This window comes from Cetorhinus maximus, chromosome 5 (genome assembly GCF_964194155.1).
Source record: "Cetorhinus maximus chromosome 5, sCetMax3.hap1.1, whole genome shotgun sequence".
Lineage (NCBI taxonomy): Eukaryota > Metazoa > Chordata > Chondrichthyes > Lamniformes > Cetorhinidae > Cetorhinus > Cetorhinus maximus.
Genome location: NC_135883.1, coordinates 12,708,466 through 12,732,927, shown reverse-complemented (window position 1 = coordinate 12,732,927; position 24,462 = coordinate 12,708,466). Strand labels below are relative to the sequence as shown.

Sequence of the window (24,462 nt, the reverse complement as noted above, 5' to 3'; positions counted from 1 at the left end):
AAGGATGACAGATGTCGTTCCCTAAAGGAAGTTAGTAAAGCAGATGGTTTTTAAAAACAAATCAATGGTCATGTGGGTATTAACTTTAATTCTAGATTTCAAACCTTATGGCAGGATTCAAACCCAGGTCCCTAGTGTATTATCCTGGTCTCTGGATTACTAGGCTAGTGACATCAGTGCTATGTCATTGCCTCCCTACAATAAATTAGATATTTGAAACCAAGGACAAATGTCCATTAACAGATGCAGTGACCTATCTCAAATTATTTCTTTTGAGAATGCCTTCAACACCAGTTTAAGGAAGTATTTCCTCTGGGTGAAGTGCAAAGAGGCAAAACCTTTAGGTGAGAGCAAGGCCATTGAGGCCCATGTCATGAAGCACTTCAATTTGTCTCCTCTTCCCCCAAAGAGATTTGCAGTGGGATTGGTTGAAGTTTTCCACTGACCATTCTGCAAAGTGGAGATTGATTAATTGGAGTTAGAGCCGAGGTGGTTTGATGCAGTAAATTAACAAAACAGCCCCCACTTAAAGTGCAGAACAGCCTCCTTTTGTAGTTTAAATTTTTTTAGAAAAGAGTAGATCTGAATTTTAAAAGAATCCAAGTGTTCCAATTGTGCCAGATTGGAATGAATTGTGGAGTTGGTCAGTATGCCGAACAAGAGTTATAGGGCCAGCCAGCATGTTTACACAACAGGGGCTGTGCTGCAATTTACTACAGACATTGTCGGCCAGAAAATTCCATACTAATAATTGACATAGGTAGAAGTCTAGCCAAGATCAGAGTGATCTGAAAGAGTGCAGTACTCAAGCAGGAAAAGGTGGGAATGCAGACTATTGGAGTCAACCAAAATTTTGCTTTGGGTTTGTCTCAAGGAATGGTGCATGCACTGTAATCAAAGGGGGTACTGAACTTCAAGAAGTGCAAGTAATCAGCCAGTTAAAGAGCTTTGTATGATATATGTCTTCAAGTAATGTTTGGCCAAGTTAAAAAAGGTACTAATGGGCAAACCTGGAGGTGGCTTGGGCTACCACTAATTGGACCAATAATAAAACAGTGTTGCCAAGTGTCAGTCTTCCTTGTATTACAAGCTATGTGGCCCAATTATTATTTTGAGCATCTTTCAGTTAAAATGTCCCATTTCAGTAACCCTTAAACTCCCCAAGCCATGATACTTGCAAGTCAGACCCAGTATCCAAGCCTAGCTTGTGTTATTTAATTTTAACCCTGTGGTTCCATTAAAAAGGTTCCAAGAATTGGTACAGAATAAGGAAAAGCTCATTAGGCACTGATTGCCAGACAAATCATTGAATGGCCAGAATTGTAGCTCAAGACTTGCCAAGCTTTTATGGCATTATCTAGAAGATAACAAATACATGGATAATTATGAATAATTAGCTTTTAATTAAAGCTCAAATTGATCTGTTCATTTGACATTTGTAACCAAACATTCCAAGCACAATAGAAACAATTATTGCTGATGCTCCAAACAATATCAATGGCCAATAGGACATCACTTGGGTATCTAAAAGAAAACAGTAAACACATTTCAGTATCAGTGATTGGATAGCCCAAGAAGGATTTCAAAATAAATTAAAAAAATTTTTCACCTTTCACAATCTTGTTTTCAAGAGTAGGGAATTCTGCCAAGATCACCACTGCTCCTGATGATACATATCCTTGCAGGTGGCGCTCTGCATCAGCACTCCGACCTGCAGTTGCACACAGCTGTCAGTATGTTACAGGCAACACCACAAATTTTATTCTAATTGTAAATGCCTTACCCATTCGTTGTTTTCCCGGTACACATTGACCAGGACAGAGGAGCCCATTTACCGGTTCCTTCCCGCACAAGACTACACTGCAATGAAAATACACCTAAGGAAATAAAAGGACACTATGATAGCAGGACATTAGGTAGAAAGCACCAAAGCATGTTGTGCTGAAGCAATCCTCACCTGCTCCAAGGTATTAACATCTCCCAAGATAAAAGCAAACATCTTGACTTCAAACCTTTTGAAGTGACTAGGATATCTGACCCTCTCACTCCTTGTTACTGGATGGAAGGTGGTCATATACAGATCAGCCTCATTCTCACAGCTATAAACAAAAGTTCCTCGTTACAACAGAAGTAAATCAGTAGCTTGCCAACTTTAGAAAGCAGCAGTTCATTACTTGCCTGTTGACAACAACTGGCCACTGTGGAATGCCCCGTCTGTCTTGTGATGCAGTTGCCCAACAATCTTGCAGGAACAATTCAATTTGTGGATCTTCATTACGCAACAGTTGCACTTCAAAGTAGAGGGGGTCAGTCAGATACTTCACTACTGGATAGTCACTGTGTTCATACAGGTCAGAATACGACACATCTGCAAGCATCCAAGCAATGTGGTTGGGAAAGAAATTACTCATTTCAAATTGATCTTGCCTAGTGAGTTACAGATGATCACATACTGCATATTTGCTTTAAGGCCATTTTATATGGAGCTGGTGTGAAGTCATTAGCTGAGTTTTACCTTTGGCAAGTTGCATAACTAAGACTAGAGGTCCATATCCAGGTGCAATTATTGGCTGAGCATTTATTTGGTGTTCAAACTGAAGATGCAGCGAGTCATTTACATGGTAACGACATGATATTGCAAGCCTAGGAGGAACAAGTAGTTACTTACCATTTCATATACCTACATCAAAAATAAAACAACTTTTCTCAGATTCTTACCGATATATTGGATCACTAGGTGCTGATTTTCTGAAATATGCCACTTCATTCTCATAGATCATGTGACCATTCTCAAACTATTACAAGAGAAGCCAAATTAGTCAATTACTAGATGCCTGCTGAGCCCTTACTGCAGACTCCAGCTCATTTTTCAATAGAAAAAAAATTGTTGGCTTACCCTTCTGCTAGTTCCACATGAGTCTGCAGAAAATTCAAAGGTGGCTTTGAATTCTGTACTTTCCTTGGGTTTACAGGTTTTATCTCTCAGCATCATTTTGCCATTTACTCCCAACAATGCTTCAAGTTTTAGAGCAGTAATGACAATTCTTCCATTTGGGAAACAAGCTAAGAAAGAAAAATAGTCAGTATGCCAATGCTATGCAAGAGGTCAGGTTATCAGAGTGAGTGAAAGGCAAGAGCTTACTTAGGAGGTTGGTTGTTGGAAAGCTACAAGAAACAGAAAAGTTGACTAGCACATCTAGGGTTTTATTATCCCGGAGCTTGAAGTCAAATCTATTGCGAAGACCTTGGTTATTTATTGCCTGTAACAAAGCCACAATTAATTTAGGATCCAATCAAATTAAATCAAGCCAAGACACTAGTTAAGCAGCTTACCTCATGGACAACACGAGCTGCATCATGTGGAATTACGATTACCGAGTGGGTACTATTCTCTCTCAGGATATAACCATGCTGCTCAGCAGAATGAGGGGTTAGCTGTACATTTCCAATGAAAGCAATCCAGTAATGATCCAAGGTGTCATGTGTCACTACCAGTGTGATGTTCTCTTCATCACAAAAACCATTTGCCATAGGAAGTTCTAAGGGAACATTTTACATTACTTGAAAGCATTTAAATTGCCTTTTAGTCTGCACAAGGAGAAAAATCCCCTTACCTATTTTATGCTTATGTATTAAATGAGCCACATGTGTGAATGTTAGATTTTCTGGTACCACTGTCAGTGTGTAGATGATATCAAGGGTATATTGTTCAACACCATCTCCAATATACTGAAAAAAAAAGGAACGGGAAGTGTTAGCAACATGTTCAAGCAGCCATGTGGAAACACAATTAGCCCCGATATTCCATTACCTTTCTATCTACAACTGGTGACTCCATTGGAACTTCAAGGATGAAGATTCTATTTAGGGCTGTTTCATTTGTGGTAGTCCCATTGTACACATTAAACATTGTGTTTTCTTCATCCACAGGGAAGGATCGAGAGTCCAAGGTGAGTTTTCTAAGTTCTACATCAGGAAGAAAGTTGCCCAGTGTGACGTTGAATAGCCATTGCTCAGGAATGGTCTCTGGAAGACATGAAAAAGCTTATTGTACACTGGAATCCAACTAGAGATGTGGGAATTGATTTTTCATGGTGTTTATTGTCCATGCTGGGCAGTTTGTCAGCAGAGTTAGAAGGGCATTTCAATTTGTCTAAAAAATTCCTAGACGACTGAACTTATTTCACCAATGTTCAGCTGAAATAAACAGAAAATACTGAGGTTGAGCAGCATCAACCCAAAACCCCTTTGTTCTCTCATTAGAACTCAAGCTGGAGAAACAAGACATGCATAAATAGCACTACTGATCATAAAAACATGGCATTTTCTCAGAGCTCATCTATTTTGTTTGCACTATGAATTAACTTTAGTTGATTCCATTTGCTTGGTAATCACCTCATTCACCATACCAGAAATGGATCTGTAGACTTAGCAACACCAAGGCTCCTTTGGAAGCACCTCTGAAACCAGTGACCCTTGACAACTACAAGAGTTGAGGGCAGCAGGTGAAAGGGAACACCTCCTCCCAAAGTTTACATCATCTGGACAAACATTATAAATCCTTCATCAGAAACCAATGAATTATGGAAGCACTTACTTCATGGACTTCAGTTGTTCAAGGCAGCAACCACCTTCTGTGGGCAATTCTGTGGTCAATGTCATTATTTCAATGACAGCATTAGAGTTTTAATACACAAAGTTTCTGCACATTATCTAGACCATATTTCAATTTTAAAATGAAAAGCCTCTCACCATTAGGGAGGGATGTGCTATTAGTACATACCATCAGAGAGAATTGGGGGTTGAGGAATAAAGGGAGTAGTAACTGGATGGATCACATTGATTTTATTCAGTCCCCATGCCTCATCTTCCCACTGGTGTTCCAAGAACAGATTAATACTGTACTTGATACCATACTGTCCATCCACCACATGGCTCTGAAAGTAAGTGACAATTCAGCTATTAGAACCAAGAACTTCAGAAATGGAACAGTGGCATTTTAAATTTGTGCCCAGTTTCTTCAGGTTCAGTGACACATAGCCAAAGAATTAAAAACAAAAACCTAATCTACACTTGCCTGCAATGTCAGATTGAATAAAACTCCTAACATGCCTTAGTAAATCAGGTACATCACAATGTAGCAGACTGCAACCAATGTACATGGGACTAGACAAGATAGGATTTAAACCATGAGGGATGGTGGTAATGTAGTTAAATGTTTATGGATAATTTTGCTCTAAATCTAGAGTGACCTTATTGACATTAAGAGCTTGAAAAAAATCCTGAAAAGCCAAACCAATGTGATATTGGATGGCTTACCTTCAGACAATTGGAATGTCAAGCATATTGATTTTCAGAATGAAAATTTTATAACTCCTTTGAAACAGAAGCCAATATCATGACTGCTTTTGAATGGGTTTGTCTCTGAACTTGCATAAAAACCTGTAACATGGATAATATGGAAAGTAAAAGAAAAAATCCAATTCTTCACCAACCTTATAGTAGCCATCCTGTGCTCCAATTGGGACCCTTATAGCAAGAGCTGTATCATTTTTATCAAGGGTATAGTTTCTTTCTGCCATTCTTGTGGGGTCCAACTTTATGCCATTTATTCCCATGGAGGTGTTGTCTTGATGAACTACACTGGTTACAATTGGAGTGAAGATTCTTGGCACTGTCCATATGATAGTGTCATCAATGAATGTAATACCATCTAATGGGTAACCAAAATACCAATGAATGTAATACCATCTAATGGGTAACCAAAATACCATTGATAAGTCAGCAATACAACTTTGGGTCACAATTATTCTAGTTAGAATAGAAATGGAACAGAAATAAAATGGATGGCTCCCCTACAGAGGGCACCACTATAAAAGGACAAGATTTTAGATAGTTACAGAAAGTGGTTAGCTAGTCTACAGTTAAAGCAAACATTTTATTCCTGTTTACTTGTTTAAGTTAAACAATGGTATCAATTTTAGATGGTTTGATCTATTCACTTCAGTCAGGACAGGCAAATGAAAGATGGTTGTGCTATTGAGAGCATAATGCTTGTAACATTTGATTTCTTACCAACAGGACAAGCCACTGCAGTGTCAATTAGCAAAATCATCCAATGCTCTTTGTAAAAGCTTGTTGACCGGATTACAGTCAAGGGAACACCTTGGACCTAATTGTAAAAAGGAAAGACTAAATTTGTGCGCAAAGCCAAAACATCCAAATCTTATTCAGAAGAATGCTTCAAATTGTACCAATGCCACCTGGTATACGATTAGTGAACTCACCAAAACGATTTCAGCCTCATTTGAATGATATGGAGCACGGAGCAATATACGAGACATTGTAGTATTGATTCCATAGTTCATTTCACGTGCTTCTTTCACAGTCATGCTTCTTTTGCCACCAGGGGTGTGAAATACCACTTGCCATATCCCACTTTCTGCACTAGTTGCCTAAATGAACAGTGAATACCAAAGGTTGGCAAGTCTTTCCATTTGACTGAATTATATTAGGAGTTCACTTTTCCCTAATCTGAATGTTTAAAAGATTAGCATCAGTAATTGCAGTAGGTGTTCCACTAACAAGAATCTGCCAACGTACAGAGTATAATGTTATCTGGACAAAGTTGGAAACAATTTAGAGAAAGCAAGTGTGGATGAACAGATCCCATTGCAACATTGCAATGAGGGGATAAATGTGTAATTCTCGAGTTAAGTTGGATGGTGGGCAGGGATGAAAGTGTTTAAAAACTACATCTTAAAATTAAATAGGAAGAATCTAATGCAACATGGCATGAACAAATTCTAGGCTTAAATTTTCTAAGAAGTTGTTAACTGGGCTTTCCCAGTCCTGTGGATTGCCTTGATGAAGCATGTTAAGAGTTGGAACAGCTCAAGTCAGTCACATCAGCAAACTCAGATGGTGATAAGAGATGACCACCTTAATTTAGATTTCCTCAGGGTATTCAAGTGAAGTCCATGCATCCATTTTCTAGAATGGTGGAACTCCCATAACAGGTAAAACCCTTTAAAACCAAGGTGCTCACATGGCATCTTATTCTAGACTGTAGAATATTTTTTCATGGTTGGGAAATAACAGTAGTCATGTGCCTTAATGGATTCAACAGCATTAAGTTAGGCTGTTGTTCACAAACAAAAACCCTACACAGATTGGTGTTTTTTGGCCCTCAAAAAAGGTAAATCAGCCAATAGTCCACGAAAGACCATAGGCATCTGCCTCCATTAGAGACAACTGTTCACACCACTCCGCTAACATGGGGTAAGGCAGGGAGGGAGGTCTTCACTCCCACTACCTGATGTGGTAGTTCAAATTGCACAGTGGGTGTCATTCTGCATCGCACTCTAGCCTGCTGAGTTAAACACCCTATCCCTCATCTGATCCTTCAGAATTGGAATCTGCACTAAAAACAGCTAATCACAGAACATTAATTACTTCTATAATTAATATACATACCAATTGTGGTGTGGCCTGGCCCTGTGTATGGAGTTTCAGGTGGAAGATAGAAAACAGGTGAAAGGAGAACCCAAACTAAAGATATTAAGAACTGTGCAACACAGGTGTGGAGAAAGACTTGGTTAATTTAGGTCAAGATAAAATTTTTTGCTAGAAGTAGCAAGGTCAACAAATGAATTAAACTGCAGAAGTGCTTGCATCAGGGAATGCCAGACTTCCTTGTTAAAGCCAACAAACATCTCCTCTAAGCCATGGAGATTAACAAAGTGGAGGCAAGCATGGCCTTGGAATTCATGCAAGGGACCCAGCCAGGAGACATCTGGAGAAGGGTGTGAACCCATTGACTTATTGGAAAGGACAGTGAGGTCATGGTTTATGGCACCAAGGCCAAAAAGTTTTTTTTTAAAAAAAAAATAAAAAGCACAAAGACATCATTGCTGCAGTGGTTAAGGTGACCTGGTCAGTCACCCTTGGAGGGCTTGTCAGCAGATTGACCAGAGATAGACTCTGGCTCAAAGCAACCGGTATTGTCAAGAGTCTGTATTAGTAAGTGTAGGGGTACATAAAGTTGTGTGCCATTTGATACCCAGAGTAAAGGCTAGTACAGGTAGAGGATCCTCAGGAGAACTGCTGAAATCCTATATTGATAAAAAGGATTGCAGATTTATTTGCGTTATTACAATTCAGCACTTAGATCTCAAAACAATCAATTCTCTCCAAGTACCAGCTGATTAGCTGAGCTTTAGCATTGAGTTTATAATGCCAGGGTCACAGGGAGAGTTAAAGGGTGTTGTTAGTGTTCATTCTTACCATTTAATCTAATGAGGCCAATACAGATTTAATAAAAGTCCTTAAATGTCATTGGTTGTCATCTCTACATCTGATCAAACTATACTGCACTTCATGCACATATATGTTTACATCAATCACAATGCCTCTATTTTAATATTGGGAAATCTCTTAAAGATGGCCAAGAAACAAATACTTACTTCTGGAAATACCAAAGCCCAATCTTCAGCATCTTGGGCATAATCTTCAATGCTTGGTATACTTCTTTGTACAGAGACCTGTGCATGATTGCAAGATTAAGTTTAGTGCATTTTTAATGGGGTAACACATCTTTGCACTATTAGCCACTGAACCAAGTTACATGCCTACATTTTCAGTAGGATCAATAGAGAAAAAAAAAGGACAGGAACACAGACCTTAGCCCATCAGATAGGGGCTAGATTTTTTGCTGAAAAGACTATCCTAAAGAACCCACTGGATACACCAGTAAAAACAGGAATAGATGACTTGGTGGTTTTTTAAAAAAATATAAATTAACTAAACTACATTCCTTAATGTAGAAAGGCATCAATCCTACAAGGATCTCAGTACAGTCACACCTACCATATGCCATAAAGGTATAGATACAGATCCCTAACTGGTTAGGCCAAATGGTGTTTGTGCTGTATATCTTATGTCAATCTCCACTCAGTCTGAGCAGCTATATTCAGAATTGCTGTTTTTACCTGCATGTAGTTTTCTTCACAGTATATTTCTCTTGCAGCCCATGGTGAATACATACAAGACAGCCTTTGAACATATGTTGAAGCTTCTGCATCAGTTCCTGATACTTTTATTTGTATAGTGATACTGAATTGCTCATCATTCTGCAAAGAAATTGGAAGTGCAATAAATGATAAAGATGAAACATTCTGATCATTCGTTCTCAGGCACCAAGGGCTGAGTGCTATAATCCTGAAAAGCTTCCTATTGTGCAATTCCACATAAGACCCCATGTGACTTCCATTCAATAGCCTCATCATGATGCAGTATATTAAACTTTTGAACATCTGATCCCAGCTGGGAGCACATTGCCCCATTGGTTATCCCTCCAATCCCTCCCACTCACCCATCCCCATTTCTGTTGTTCCAAGAAACCATGCTCCAAACAAGATTGCAAAATTTGGATCACATTTAGAAATGTTTCAAATGTCAGCCACCATGTATCCTAAAAAAGTTACTGAAATATTAACATAAGCAATATTTGTATCTTACTGGTTCAACCTTTGGTCAAGGCAAATATTTAAAAATTGTCCCTTAAATCAGTTCCCATACTAAAAGCTCAGGACTACTTACCAAATTATGGACACAACAGCTGAGGACAGAGGCACGGAATTCAACATTCCAGCGCTCCACTGCAATTGTATAACCACATTGTGATGCAAACTTTGGTGTAATGGGAAAGATATAACCAGACTGATCTGAGAAAATAAAACAGCGAGTTAGCATGCAAACTGAATTAATTGTGCTTGCTGTGGACGAATATTCTCACTCTGCAAACAATCGATGGTCAAGCTTTTCCTTCTTGAGAATCCATGTTGCAGGGCATTTCATTTGTACAGGGTGGGGTAGAAAGAAAGAGGAAGAAAAGTTCACCCATTAGCTGTTTCAGGTTATTAAAAAAAGTGGAATGGCCCAATTTTTTTAATCACAAGAAATTAAATGTTAGTTGTGTCACATGTGGTGCTTACCCAAGTTACTAGATCGATGTTTGAAAGGGCCTTGAATTGGATGGAGATGACTTTTCCACACACGAGGGGCTGAATATTCATGCATTACAAAGCTACAATTGCCAGGAACAGATTAGCAATCTGGTTCAACATGAGGTTGGGATTGGCAGGCAAAGTGTCTTGGTGAGGGTGCACTCCATAGGTAGTGCAGGGTATGGAATGGAAAACTGTTGTATCAGGAACTCAAGATGCCTTATCTCCAGTCACAAAATATTGTGCAGACAATGTTGTCAACTTGGGAGGTGAAGTCACACTTTGGATAGCCAACCAAGCTCCATCTTGAAATAACAGTTAGGATTTGTAAAGCAATACTTCAGAATACCTATTGTAAACAAACTAATGCTAATTATGCCATGAATGGCATTTACACTATTGTAAATAATTTAATTTTGGCTCAGGCTTGTCAAACTAGACAATTTGCAACTTATGACAAGCTTCAAGAACCAGTGACCAGAAACAGTAAGGCGACCTTACCAAAGAAAGGGATTATCTTGGTTCCTGGTTCTCTTCAGTGGAGAAGGTCTTGCTAATTCCCATTCTTACTTCCCAACTGCTCTTCAGGATAAAGGACATTTTTGATGCTATTGTTCATATTCAGCCAGAGTACACTGCTCTTTAAATGCCCCTGGGGATTGATTTGCTGGTATACAAGAGGTTAATGTCAACCTAGATCTACGTTGCACATGGATGACCACCTGTAGATCTGGTCCGATTACTTTAGATCACACCATTTATTGCTCCCAGTTGAATATCTGCACCATTCCAGAACCCTTAAAGGCTTAGGGTAACTTGAGCAACTTCTCCTTGTTACTTTATATCATGCCATGTACAGAATACCCTCCCCCATTCTGAAGTGAAAAATTATGACCCACTCCCTTAACCTTCAACTCTCAGCTTAAAGCTCAAACTACTTCACCTCATACATAACACCAACCTATTTTTAAAATAGAAGGGCATCATTCTAAAAACATTAGACATCATCCAACATCTAGTATTTGAATACCCACCATTGACTTCTCTATTGGCCACACTAGCTCAAGTTGTCAACTGCATATTTATGTTTCCACATCCTGTCAGGAGTTAACCATTTTACTCCTCCCCCTTTCCTACTCATACCAATGCCATCCAATATCATAAATATCTACTTAAGCAGTAAACTTGTACCACCTCAGCAATATTGCCACAAAAGCATTGCCCATATAAAACATAATTTTACTAGATTATTGCCTTTTGGATTTTGAGTCATGAGTTGGCTAGATATTTAGTTAACACACCAAAGGCCAGATCAATCTAGTTCCCACTACCAAAACTGCGGGATATACAACCCATTAGTTTTAGGTTACACTTTCCAACTATCTCTTACTATCACAAGATCACCCACGACAACACATCTTGGTTCCAATTTTATGATGTGGGGCCATGGAACGCAACTTACTTCACTTATTCCAGCTCCCATGTCACAAATGGGGTGAAGAGGAGAAGGGAGCCAGTGGGACATGGAATGTGAAGTTCGGCACATAAGAGTTGGAACTTCAGATCAACATCCCGCCGGCACTGAAATTAAAAACCGAGTCTCGTTACATGGACACGGAAAACTCACCAACAACGCTAATCTGCCAAAACTTCCCGACAAGAAAGTGCTTATTTAGTCCAACCCAAAATACACTGTCGCGGCATTCAGTCTTCAGGAAACCTACAGAAACGGATCAGAGAAATTCCTTCAATATTAAACCATTGGCGGCGACACAACAACAATAACAACAACAACACCGGCTTCACACAAACGCCGACCTGGAGGCCCAGGTTGCATCGGGACTTCAGGGGCTGCCGCAATCACCGACAATATCAAGCTGCTAAAAACAAACAGAGCAGCCATTAGCAAAAAAAACATGATGAGGAAACTTCCTCCCAACTTTCCCCCCATTGCAAAGACTTACCCAAATAACAGGGCAGGCGCCATGGCTCGGACTCTATCCCCAAACTGCCCAGGCCACGTCTTTAGTGGCTTCCCCCACAACATAACTTAAAAAAAAAAGCAGAGAGTCTCCCAGTGGAATGGTGAAAGGGGTAAGAAGGCGCGCGCAATTTAAGCCGGGCTCCGGGCTCCGGGCTCAGGGTCACGCGCTCATCATCATCATCATCAGCAGCAGCGCCCGCACCTGGTGCAGGTTACAGCGGAGCCTGGTTTGCATTATTGGGCCACCCTCAATCCTCACCCTCTGCTTTGCTTGTGCCTCCGTTGAATCCAAAAAATCAGGTCTGGGCACCAGCGGGGTCTGGGGTGTTTTATCGACCCTCTCGATCACATTTTGATTTGATGTTTGTAAGTTTTCTTTAAACTTTGTCTTTTGGTTTTACGGCTAACCTGACTTAGGGGCTGTGTTTACTTTATCCCTCATTTTGTTGATTTGGTTTATTAGGTTGGCTTTAAAAAGAGCTACAAAAGTCAAGTCTGATACTCCAGGGCAAATACTGAGGGATTCTATACGTTCCCAGCGCTGACGTTCAGATGAGCCCTTTAAACTCTCTGAAGAAAAGAAAAGTAATCGGCCCGAAACGCTAACTCCTGTTTTTCTCCACGTTTCCAGCATTTTTTTGTTTTTGGTTTTTTTTTCAGACTTCCAACATCCACAGTATTTTGCTCATGTGACTGACTGTCTGCTGTCTCAGTTGCATGTGTAAGATCCCATAACACTATTTTGAAAAAGAACAGGGGAATGAACCCCAGTATCTCGGCCAATTTCTATGCCTCAGTCAGCATCATAAAAGCAGATTATCTGGTCATTATCACATTAAAAATTTGAAAAACCTCCCTGATTGAGGTTTTTAAAGATAGTGTACCTGATGTGCATGAGTGATGGTCCAATGAGTCCAAACTAAAATTTTCATGCTTAAGGGAAGTTTATGGTTCCCATAGGATTTCATTGTTTAGGTTGATTTATGCACATTTTAATTTTGAAAATGCCCTAACGATATCAGGAAGATACTTGTGTAACCTAATCGGCAAAATGGACCCAATATTGGACACATTTCCCTCCCTGTATCTCATTACATTGCCACTACTGGAAGAACGGTATAATTACAATGTAGGGAGAATTTTATGCACCCCCCCCCGCCCGCCATATTTGAAAGCAGGGGGCATGTAAGATAAAGTGAGTGGCCAGCCCACTGCCTTTCCCCTTACCCCTGTGCTGTCCCCCATATTATTGGAGGGTGGATAAGGTGATGGGAAATCTGCCTGCCCTTAGGCCTATTGAGGCCCTTAAGTTGACAACTAAAGGCCACTTAAGGACCTCACTCTGCCTCAGCCACCATGATACATTGGGCAGGGGAAGGTGGCCAGCCTGCTACTCTGTTTTTATGCCCCCCCCGCATCAGGTACAACTCAGGCTAAAATGTGGAAAGGAAGGTGAGTACCTCCTGTGGGGGACTTCCCCCCCAAGATGGTACACCCGCTTTGTGCCTCCTGCCCCGGCCTCCGACACACTTCTTCACCCCTCCCCACAGCCCCTCCTTCTTGTTAGGATCCCTGATCCCTCCATGATCAAAATCCCTGGACTGATACCATGAAGTGCAGTATCCATGTTCTTTCTTTTCGGGGAGTCCTTGCAGTCCCAGCAGTGGGCACTACCATGTTCGGGCACTGATGACTCAGCTGTCTGCTTGGCTGCCAACTCTTCAGGGCGGGAGTGGAGGGGTGGAGGTCCCACCCTCACCTTGTTAAGGCCGCATCCAACTTATTATTGCTGCAGTGAAGCCCTTTGAAGTTGGCGAGGTGCTGACTGACTTTTCCGAGGGGTGGGATGCTGCGAGGAATACACCCCCATCAAAAATTCAGCCCGCAGTGTCTCAATTTTGAGACTCCTAGCTCCTCAGCATATATATCAGAGAAACCCCTGTACAATTCTCTGCTTCTGAAATTGAAGTCACTTTTGCGATGTAACTATAAACATAATATAAATCTAAATTATATAAGAATACGTCTGTGCCTGTTTCCATGTTGTAACTTCTGTGCACCTGAGTGATACTTTGATGTATTGGATTCCATTCTCATAGGTAGAACCTTTCCATCCTGATTTTTCCTTTCCTCCAACCGTGCACAACCTCAGTTCTAGTTTTATAAGCAATTATTTATGCATACAGCAGCAATGCAGTTTTTGGGGGCTTTTATGCCTATCCAATATTTCAATTTATACAATTATTATTATGCATTGAATATAGATGCAAGCTTTAAAACATATTTTGTAAATTGCAGTAATCTCAGTAATTACTTAAGTTTACTGATATTTGTGTGCATACTTGTGTTAAAAAGCTAGCCCTGGGCAAAGGTTTCTGTAGCTGCTGACCACAGTGAGTGTTACATTTACTAGAAGTATGAAATTTAGGGGAAAGTTTGCCACCTAGTGTTGTGACTGCTTTGTTAATTGAAGCATTCTAAAAGCAAATATTCTGTAGTGTGTGGCCAGAGAAACTGTTGCTTTCAACCTATCTCCACATCATTAAAACTTCAGTATGCTCTGAAGTGTCTGCTTGAACAGTACAAACATGTTCAATGGTAAATAGTTATGAGGAGTATTTTGAGCTTCATAATACTGTTTATGATCTGAAATTCAGCTATTTGGCTCCTATGTTGGGCACATTTTTTATCCACGGTGAAAATGTTTCCAATTCTCTAGGCAAATTCTGATTATCTCCATTTTTATATATTTTCTTTTAGATAGAAATTCATTTTAAATTCACAATAGGTTATTCTATTAATGATTATTAGTTGGCTGGATATGTTTTTTTTTTATTCATTCATAGGATGTGGGCATTGCTGGCTAGGCCAGCATTTATTTCCCATCCCTAATTGCCCTTGGAAAGGTGGCAGTGATGGTGAGTTGCTTTCTTGAACTGCTGCAGTCCATGTGGTACAGGTACACCCATAGTGTCGTTAGGGAGGGAGTTCCAGGATTTTGACCCAGCGACAGTGAAGGAACGGCGATATATTTCCAAGTCAGGACGGTGAGTGGCTTGGAGGGGAACGTCCAGGTGGTGATGTTCTCGTGTTGCTGCCCTTGTCCTTTTAGATGTTAATGGTCATGGGTTTGGAAGGTGCTGTTTAAGGAGCCAATGTGCAAACAAGTGAGACAATACATATCTGTGTGAAGTGTTACGACCGGTCCCCGGGCGAGGTCCCCCAATTTGTTATGATCCCGCACGAGGTACCCCAAATTGTTATGCTCCCAAGTGCGGAAGGATGAACTGGCTCCCCTTCTTTATTCAATCCCATCTGTTGGTCACAGCAAAGTTAGCTTAAAAACGATTCCTTCCGTCATGTGCACCTTTTCCCTGTCCAAATGTATTTATCTTTAAACAGAGACAATTTAACCAGGCTTTCTTGAATTAAAGAAAGAGTGAGTTTATTAGTTACTAAAACGCAGGAAAAAATAATAAAAACACAACACACATACACACAGATTAGAAATGAGAAATTGAGTCCAAAAATAAAAGTTCAAAAGATATATGAATCAGTCCTTTGGCTTGTCCATGAGGAATGGATGGTGAAACGTTGCAGCTGTTAAGTTGGGTGATTCCGGTAGAGCTGACTTTGGGCAGTTGAGCAGTGGGTTTGGAGATTCTTGGTTCTGCAGGTTAGCTGAAAGCAATTGTCCTGTTTTCTTTTCGATTGTGGCTTTGCTGACTTGTGACTTGCTTCCAGTAATCAGAGAAAGGACATTTTTACCTGCAAGTGCAGGGATGACTAGTTGCTTTTCTTCAGCTTTGATCTTCACAGCGTACACTAGCATCAGAACAGAACACCAGAGCTAGCACACAGAACTAGGGTTGCAGTTGGCTTTTTAATCCCTTTTCTTGTGTATTTCTGGAAGGGATAAAACAAACATGCCTTTCACCCAGATCTGCTTTCTTTTCAACTCAGTTCATGTCCACAGTCTGGGATATAACTCAACAGGAGATGGCTTCTGCTGAGATGGTAATCAATTTTCATTATCTCCACTAGCACAGCGGATTACAGTTCAGTTTTTGCATTGCATCTTTTCCTTTGAAGTGCCTCTATCTGAAGCAGGCCTTGTCACACCTTTTTAGTTGTGACATTCCGTCCTCTCTGGGCTAGTTGGTCAAGCAATGCACATAGGACTTTTTCAGCAAGTGCTTACTTTACAGTCTCAGCCAGCTTTTGCTTGTAGGTCCTTTTTCTAAAAAAAAACATACTTGAAAGTTCAATATGTCCGTAAGTAATTCAGGACAATGATGCGTGGTCATGACAAAAGGTCACTCGTAGTTTCTTAGCCAGCGGACCACCTGGCTTCCTGAAGTAATTTCATTACATGCACCTTATTTGTATCTAATGACATTATGCATTCAACATTAGTATTTAGAAATGTGAAAGGTGCAGGAGCCTGTCAGCCATTCTCAGGTTTTTCTCAGCCACAAACCCACAGTTGACTAAGACACTGTCACACTATCTGGATAGTAAAATTGATAAATTATTTTCATGCATATTTGAAAAAGAACTGCTTTGATCTATGCTGTCAAAAGAAGCTGACATCTACTTTAAAGAAAGCCGTAATTATATGTGCACAGCAGTCTTATGAATGCTCAGCAGCTAATTTGTGTGCCTATCTTTTACAAAGATGAACAGGGCTTAAGCACCTGCACAAAAGGATATTAGGTATGGATTCTACTTTCTAAATAGTTTAAATAATGATGTAAGACAAGCACTGAATTGCTATTTGTTTGGTATATTGTATTTCTTCCATGTAATTTTATTCACTATAAATAGAACTTTGCAATTTTAGCCTGAATGATAGATGGAAGTGTTGAATTTTCAACCTATCAAAGTGGATGGGGGTGCTTCATGTTTCAGGATTTATGAATGTTTCAAAAGGAATCTTAGTATGGCTTACATGAAACTATTACATTTAAGTTAGATTTTGTTCTCAAGCAGGTTAAATGCTCTGAAAGGAAAAAGAAGGCTGGAAGCTCGGTATTAAAGCTAGATAAGTCAGTTTGTGGAATAATGCTTCTTGCACAGAACTCCAGCTTGAGAGAATAGGAGTTATTATTAATGTCCTAGATAAGTGATTGGGTTATTATGCAGAGATGATCTTCTCTGTGAGCCATCCAGGCTCATTATATCTGGATGGTCTTATTTGAAATAGCAGTTAATAGTTTTTAAGGGCTGCACTTACAGGGCTGGTTTAATTGGCAGCCCTAATTATGAACCTCCCCAAGAGCAAGTGATTCAAAGGTCAAACTCTTTGTTCCCTGTCGACCATGGAAAGGGCAGACCCATATGATCTGTGCTCAGATGTGTAATATTTGATAAGTGGAGTAGACAGGAGGCAAGTAGTCCTGAACTGGTTCAGAATAAACCATAACCAGGCGTGCTAATAGGAGCAATGTGTCCAGTTCTTAAATTGTATTTGGGATGAAAGATAATACAGAATCAAGTTGAAGTGCGGTAGAATTTATGACAAATTTTCTTTATCGTCCATTTAACATTGCAAAATAAACTAATTTCATAATTTGTTTTAACCTCATCTGATTAAAGTGTAAATCAGTGTGCCTTTTGGAAGACTGGAGAAGTGCATGTGGAGACAGAGGACAGGTTTTTCTGGTCGGCGAGCGGGGAGGAGCGGGGCCCACTCGCTGACGCGTAAAATGAGGCGGGGATACATTGGGCGTGCGTCCCGAAGTCACCCCGCGTCATTTAGATTTTCAGTTCGGTGGCTGCGTACCCGCCGAACTGTCAACAGCCTATTAAGGCCATTAAAAAAACAAATTAACATGATTGATGGACCAGCCCGTCCAACCTTAAGTTTGGCGGGCAGGGCGGGAGCCCAGGCGGGCTTCAGAAAAAACATGAAACCTCATCCACGGGCGGGATGAAATTTCATGAGGGTATTTAAATTTTTATTAAATATTTAAATAAAAGTTATGGACATGTCTCAACATGAGGGGACATGGCAGGGAATTTTTTTAATCATCATTATTGAAAGTTTTAAATCAGAGCTGATCTCCCTGAGGCAGCACTTTGCCTCAGGGAGATCTGTGTGCTCTTTCACGCGCATGCCTTAATTGGCCCGCCCACGTAAAATGGCAGTGCGCCCCAGACTGGGGGGTGCCGATTGGAAGCCCGCCTGCCCGCGCCCACTCCCCCCCCCCCCCCCCCCCCCCCACAATGGGGGGAAAATGTTGCCCATAGAAGTTGTTTATTGCAAATACCCGAAATGCTGAAACTGAGAGAATATCTGGAGCACAGCTGGAATTTGTAACAGTGAGCATATGGTATAGTCATTAGTGTGAAATACTGCAGTAAAAGGGTAACTATTAATCTTGTGGCACACTGCTCTTATTCATGGCACGCATGAATTGTAAATTTCATATTATAGACATGAGTATGTATATTGAAATTTTATTTTGCTGTGAACTTGAATAGTGTTCAGGGATATTCTGTAATGGTTTTCAGTGATTATTCCATAATTCAGTTTTATATGAGCATAAAGTCAAAAGCTAAAATTAACAATACCAGATTTTCAGCGGTTGGAAACCAAGGGCTGAATTTAGCCCTTGACGGGCGGGCGGGCAGCCGAACGCCGCTGCCAAAATGGACCCCGCCACCATTTTATGTGGGCGGGCCAAATAAAGCCCGCCCAGCGTGACGCCCGATGGGAAGCGCTATGCGCTCCCTGTGCGGGCAGGGGGATTCCCCAAATGCGAGAGTGCGCTCTTTCGCACATGCGCACAAAAGAGCTCAGATCTCCCTGAGGCTATGTGCTGCCTCAGGGAGATCGCTGAAAGGATTTCAAAGTTTAAAAATAAAAAAATCATTAACATGTCCCCCTCGTGACAATGTCACACGAGATGGGACATGTTAATAAATATCACAGAAACTTTATTAAACTTTTAAAAAACCGACATCAAACCTCATTCCGCCGGTGGATGAGGTTTCATGTTTTTTCTATTCCCCGCCGGGGCTCCTGACCTGCCCGCCAGCCATAAGGTTGGACGGGTAGGGCCTTTAATTGATTTAACTAGCCTGTTAATGGCCTCAATTGGCCATTGACAGGTCGGCGGGCGGACAGCTGATCGCGCTGTCCCTCCGCCTTCCTGAATATTTAAATGGGGCGAGATGACGTTGGGGGTTCCGCCTGACGTCATCCCGCGTCATTTTCATGTTGGCGAGCAGGCCCCATCCCCAGCTCGCCGACGGAAAAATTCAGCCCCAAATTTCTGTTCCGCACCCCCAGTGGCTGAGACTTTCCACTGCAAACATAAAGTTATAAAATCACCCCATATTTAATTTACATATTGGTCAGTGTACTTCAAAGTGAGTATACATGAAGCACTTTAAATCATTTGAGAGTTATGTGTTCAATATAAATGAAAGGCTTTTCCTCTAATATGTTAAAAATTTCCAGGTAAGGTGTCGGACCCTCACGGCTTCTTCCCAGTATTTTGAATTTATATTTGTCAACATATTCACCAATGAATTGGTGTAGAGGGTTGAGGCCAAGTCAGAAAAGATTTTGCAATCTATCCCAAGTAATATTTCTTCATCTTCCATGCAACAGTTGGTCTTAAGTGGCAAGTATTGTTTATTTTGCTTTGTTTAGGAAAGGGAATGCTACAGTAACTTTCTCATGATCTCCCATGCAAGTGACTATCTCATGGCATGTTTGAAAAACAAAAGTGTGTCAGACATTATTTACTGAGGCAGTGTCCTTTAATGAAAGGAATACAGGCACGGTAACAGCTAAAAACTGACTTCCTAAGGGGTGAATGATATTCATCAACAACACTTTAGACGTATAAAATTAGTCAGGATAAGAATGTTACTCCCTAGTTAACCTAGTGCAATGTAAGCAAAATAATACCACTCTTGACAAACTGCAGCAAGTTAAATTTCCTATTGTCAGGTAAAACAGAGTGGGACTTAGAACAGAATATTATAGATAGTATCATACATATATTTTGAAATGAAAGAAAGAAGTAAAATTTCACAATCTCAGAACATCCCAACATATTTTACAGCCAATGAAGAACTTTTAAACTGTAGTTACTGTTCTAAAATAGGAAACTCAGCAGCCAATTTGCAAGTTTCTACAATGTGATATGGATCAGATAATCTGCTTTAGTGATGTTGATTGAAGGAGAATTATTGACTAGAACATCAGGGAGAACTCCCTGCACCTCTTTGAAACAGTGCCATGAAGCCTTGTACATCCACCTGAGAGAGCTGATGGTGCTGTGTTTTTATAATGATATAAAGGAACCAATAACTCATAAGGGATTGTGTAAACACATTATGAGTTCATTTATTGAGACTAGGCACATGAGAACAGGTATGAAGTTTGAAGACACCAGCAGCAGAGCTGCCTGTGTATGTGTGCTCTATTCAAGCAAAAGTGAAGCTTAAACCAGATCAAATGACACACTTCCCTTCTAGTGATGTCATGTTGCAATCCCTTAAAGGCATATTACAACATCCCCCTTTCTTTTTAATGATACTTCCCCCTCCTAAAGAAGGATAATTATTTACAATACATGTTCATGTTTCGTTGCTATTACATAGGCGTATAGAACTGATTAATGTTTGAGTCTAAAGTGTAGAGATAATCTACTGGTACATCCAGATCTTGTAATAGTAACCTTGTCTGGAGGTTTCTTTAATTGTTCACAGTGATCTGCTGGATTGTCATTCTTGGCTGTTGTTCCTGGTTGCATTTGGGATCTTGTCTGAGATGCAATAAGACTGTATGGTGGTTGAGGATCTGAAATGCATCTGATTTGTCCTTGGTTATGCCTCACCGTCGTGCCTTTATGTGCAATGACTTCTTGGTTCTGAACAAATCCTTGTCACCTTGGCTGGTTGCTGCAAACCTTCTGTGGATCCTATATGCAAACTTGTTGTCCCAACTGTAAACTTGGCAATTCTGTATCCGCATTTGCATTATGCAAATTGGTCATCTTCTCTTGCAGTTTTAAATTTTGTTCTCTAGTTTCTGAGAGAGCCGAATAGGTAAGAGTAGGTAGATTGGTATGCACCTGTCTGCCAAACATGAGCTCTGTTGGTGATGGAGTAGTTTCACTTAAAGGTGTTGCTCCCAGATATAATATTGCAATGTGTAGATTTTGCTTGGTCTGTCTACATTTGAGAATTAGGGATTTCGCCATGTGAATCATTCATTCAGCTAGGCCGTTAGATCTAGGGTAATGTGGGTAAAGAACTAGTGTGATCGATATTCCACTTCTCACACATAGCCTGAAAATAAATTGCGGACTGTTATCTGTAATAATTTCTCTAAGCACACCAAATATACTGAAAATAGCACTTAGAATGTGCATGACATTTGTGCTTGACGTATTGTGCACTTATCAAATAATGGGGCACTTGGTAAAGTACTTGACAATGACAATGAAGTCAGCGCCATGGATGTGAAAGAGGTTGGATGCGAGTTTGGACCAAGGGTGGGTAGGAACTTTACGTGGAATCAGTGGTGCTTTGTGCTGACTTGGCAAATGCACTTGACATGCCTTGTACTTCTTGATGATGACTTCAATGTCATTGCTCATACCTGGCTAATAGACCATCTCTCTGGTGTGTCCTTTCATCCGATTTATGCCCAGGTGTGAGTGATGAAGTTATTTTAGAATATCAGGTTGCAAAGGCTCTGCTATGATGACCTGCCTGCCTTTAAAAATGACTCCGTGGGAGATGTCTAGTTTGTCGTGATAAGGCCAAAATTGTCTCAAGTGTTCGGGGACATGCTGAATTGAATCAGATCATCCTTCAGTGATGATTTTCCACAGTTTCTGTAGCGTGGAATCTTTCGTGGTTTCTTCTTGTAGCTGCTGGCAATTGCGTTGTGCAAAATATACCAGATCAGTTGACAGACTTGCATTCGCTTGCAAGCAAAACATTGCTGCTCTCTTGAAACTGCCAATTTTGTTGAAACATTCTGGATATTTCGATATTAGGTCATGAACTGAGACAATAGTGGTAGTTTGTGAGGTTGATCTGCCATATGAGGCCTGACTGATTCCATGCATGGTCATGACATGCCGGTAGACCTACAATCTTAGTCTCCACGATGTAGAACATCTGTGACACCCAGGAGGGTTGATCGTACTTGCACTCCAGGACTATGGGACCTGTTAATGGAATTAGTGAACCATTGCACACTGAAAGCTACACAGCAGTAGGTTTCGCCAGGGCCCTTCATGTCTGTGGATACATGCCTTTTAGAATTTGCAAGGGTAGCATATTGGCACTTGCCCCTGTGTTAATCTTGGCCAATAACAAATAGTTACCAAATTTCTTAGGACTGATCATTTTAATCTTGGCAAACACTTCAGATGGTGTGAAAGCATCTATGTTTTCCACGAGATTGACGGTGTGAAACCTGTGCTCACTGCTCTTCTTCTTCTTGTGCACATCATCGTAATTTTCTGGTTTGTCAATCACCTCATGTATATGTTTCTGACAGGTTACCAGATGGTCATTTCTATTGGGTGAAGGTGCCCATTGTGTATGGTCTGTATGGATCAGTGCATGGTTCTTTGTAGCTACATCAGCCTTTACTCTAATGCACTGCTGCTGCCAATGGCCCTTTCTGCCACATGCCTTGCAGAATTGCTGGAAAGCTGGGCATTTACTTGGTGCACGCAGAAGGCCACACCTTCCACATGCCTTGCTTTTGATGTCATGCAGCAAATCTCTTAAAGGCATATTACAACAGTTGGAGCCTCGATTTAACATCTCATCTGAAAGATGGCACCTTTGACAGTGTAGCACTGCTTCAGTGCCGCAATGGGAGGGTCAGCTAAGATTTTTATGCTTAGGTCTCTGGAGTGGGACTTGCATTACTGCAATTACAGCTATAGCAATCCCCATTCAAAGGATGGCATTCCATCAGTACTGCACTGAAGTGCCAGACAATTTTTTGTGTTCTCTGAACTTGTGCTTGAACCACAACCTTGTGACCCAGAGGTGGAAATGCTTAGCCACAGCTGACAATGATTTTCTGTTTTATTTCACTATTTCTGTTATACACTAAACACTTGGATTCATTGTAAACTGTTGCAATTCACATCTGATTCCAAACTACAAGGCACCATTGAATCTGAGGAGGCAGCTCAGAAATGAGTTATATAAGTAGCTGGAGCAAAGACTGATGAATTTAATATTGACAAGAATAACATACGAAAATACATGAAGGATGTATGTTTGCCATGAATGGCACTGAATTTGTTTCAAGGGTAATGTTGAAAGAGTTCAAGGGGGTGGTGTAATCTATATGCCCAGCATGACCAATCCTGCAGAGAAGCAACCAACAAAGCAAATAAAATGACCAAAGTAGAATACACATTTGAGAAAGCCTGACATGCATAAACTTGTCAGTGCCTTGGAAGACTTCACTTTGAGTACACTGCCAAGTACTGAGCACTCATCAAGGCAAAAGGAAGACATTCAGAGTTTGAAGGTACTTCAGAGAAGTGTCACAAGATGGATTTCTTATTGTTGGACAACTGAGTTGCAAAGAAGGACTAGAAGAACTTGACCTTTTCAGCTTTAAACTGAATGACTGAGATGCAATATTATATTGAACAGAAAGGTATATTAGTTCAAATTAAACCATGTCAGTAGAACAAGGTTTACAATCCCCGGCACTAAAAGGCAAATATAGCACTGACATTCTGAAGATTTTCATACAGAGAAGGACCAATACTTCTGGGATAGACATTTGGGTATGGTAGTGGAAACAAAAAGCATTAAATCATTTAAGTAATAGTTGGACACTGTGCCGGAGGGATCATTCGAGTCTTGACGGATAATTTAAGGCGAATTCAAGGAAATTCCTCATTTATTTATTTTGTGAAGGAGGAAAATTGGTGAGGTATGGGGATAATTTGTAATGAAATGAGATAATATCCCATCTAATCTCAGGGTGATGTTGTAAAATATTTATTTCCTTTCAGTACCACTTGTTCTTTCTAGATATTTTTGAAATATTATACTTGTCTTTCTCATCTGTATATTTAATTTCTGTTTCCTTTCTTCCTTTTAATGATTTTTAGTTTCTGTTGGTATTGTTTACATTTCTTATTTAAATTAAGTTTTCACCATTAAGATGTAATATCAAAGTGATTAACTGTAACTTACACTTCAAGTACACATTTTAGCTCTGATGACTTTTATTATAATGGAGTAGGCTTGTTAATTTGTTTTTGTAATTTCTTTACAAACCTCAAGAGGGAGACAAAACATTTCTGGCTCTGGAATTCTCTCCTGGGCAAAATAGGACTCCAGTATGTGGAGCTGTCATTGTTGAACAAAGGCTACTTGAACAAGGTTACGGAAAAGCTAATATGACCATTGATATATTAAACAATTTCTCCCACTCTTTTTGCACGTCTGTGT

The 24,462-nt window shown here is 40.4% G+C and overlaps 1 protein-coding gene across 1 annotated transcript in view; it reads right to left on the bottom strand.

The window, feature by feature from the left end:
- Window positions 1–1,411: 1,411 nt before the first annotated feature.
- Window positions 1,412–24,462, bottom strand: part of zpax1 (zona pellucida protein AX 1) — a 56,859-nt gene continuing 33,808 nt past the window's right edge. Inside the window, exons 5-25 of the mRNA XM_078541397.1 lie at window positions 15,760–15,816; window positions 11,635–11,727; window positions 9,601–9,725; window positions 8,991–9,131; window positions 8,466–8,543; window positions 6,288–6,455; window positions 6,076–6,172; window positions 5,496–5,713; window positions 4,784–4,937; window positions 3,812–4,026; window positions 3,615–3,729; window positions 3,334–3,539; window positions 3,143–3,260; window positions 2,897–3,063; window positions 2,719–2,795; window positions 2,516–2,643; window positions 2,179–2,368; window positions 1,958–2,099; window positions 1,784–1,877; window positions 1,610–1,711; window positions 1,412–1,524 (exon numbers count right to left, since the gene is read on the bottom strand). Coding sequence (XP_078397523.1) covers window positions 1,412–1,524; window positions 1,610–1,711; window positions 1,784–1,877; window positions 1,958–2,099; window positions 2,179–2,368; window positions 2,516–2,643; window positions 2,719–2,795; window positions 2,897–3,063; window positions 3,143–3,260; window positions 3,334–3,539; window positions 3,615–3,729; window positions 3,812–4,026; window positions 4,784–4,937; window positions 5,496–5,713; window positions 6,076–6,172; window positions 6,288–6,455; window positions 8,466–8,543; window positions 8,991–9,131; window positions 9,601–9,725; window positions 11,635–11,727; window positions 15,760–15,816 — 2,798 coding nt within the window. The remainder of the gene's footprint in view (window positions 1,525–1,609; window positions 1,712–1,783; window positions 1,878–1,957; window positions 2,100–2,178; window positions 2,369–2,515; window positions 2,644–2,718; window positions 2,796–2,896; window positions 3,064–3,142; window positions 3,261–3,333; window positions 3,540–3,614; window positions 3,730–3,811; window positions 4,027–4,783; window positions 4,938–5,495; window positions 5,714–6,075; window positions 6,173–6,287; window positions 6,456–8,465; window positions 8,544–8,990; window positions 9,132–9,600; window positions 9,726–11,634; window positions 11,728–15,759; window positions 15,817–24,462) is intronic.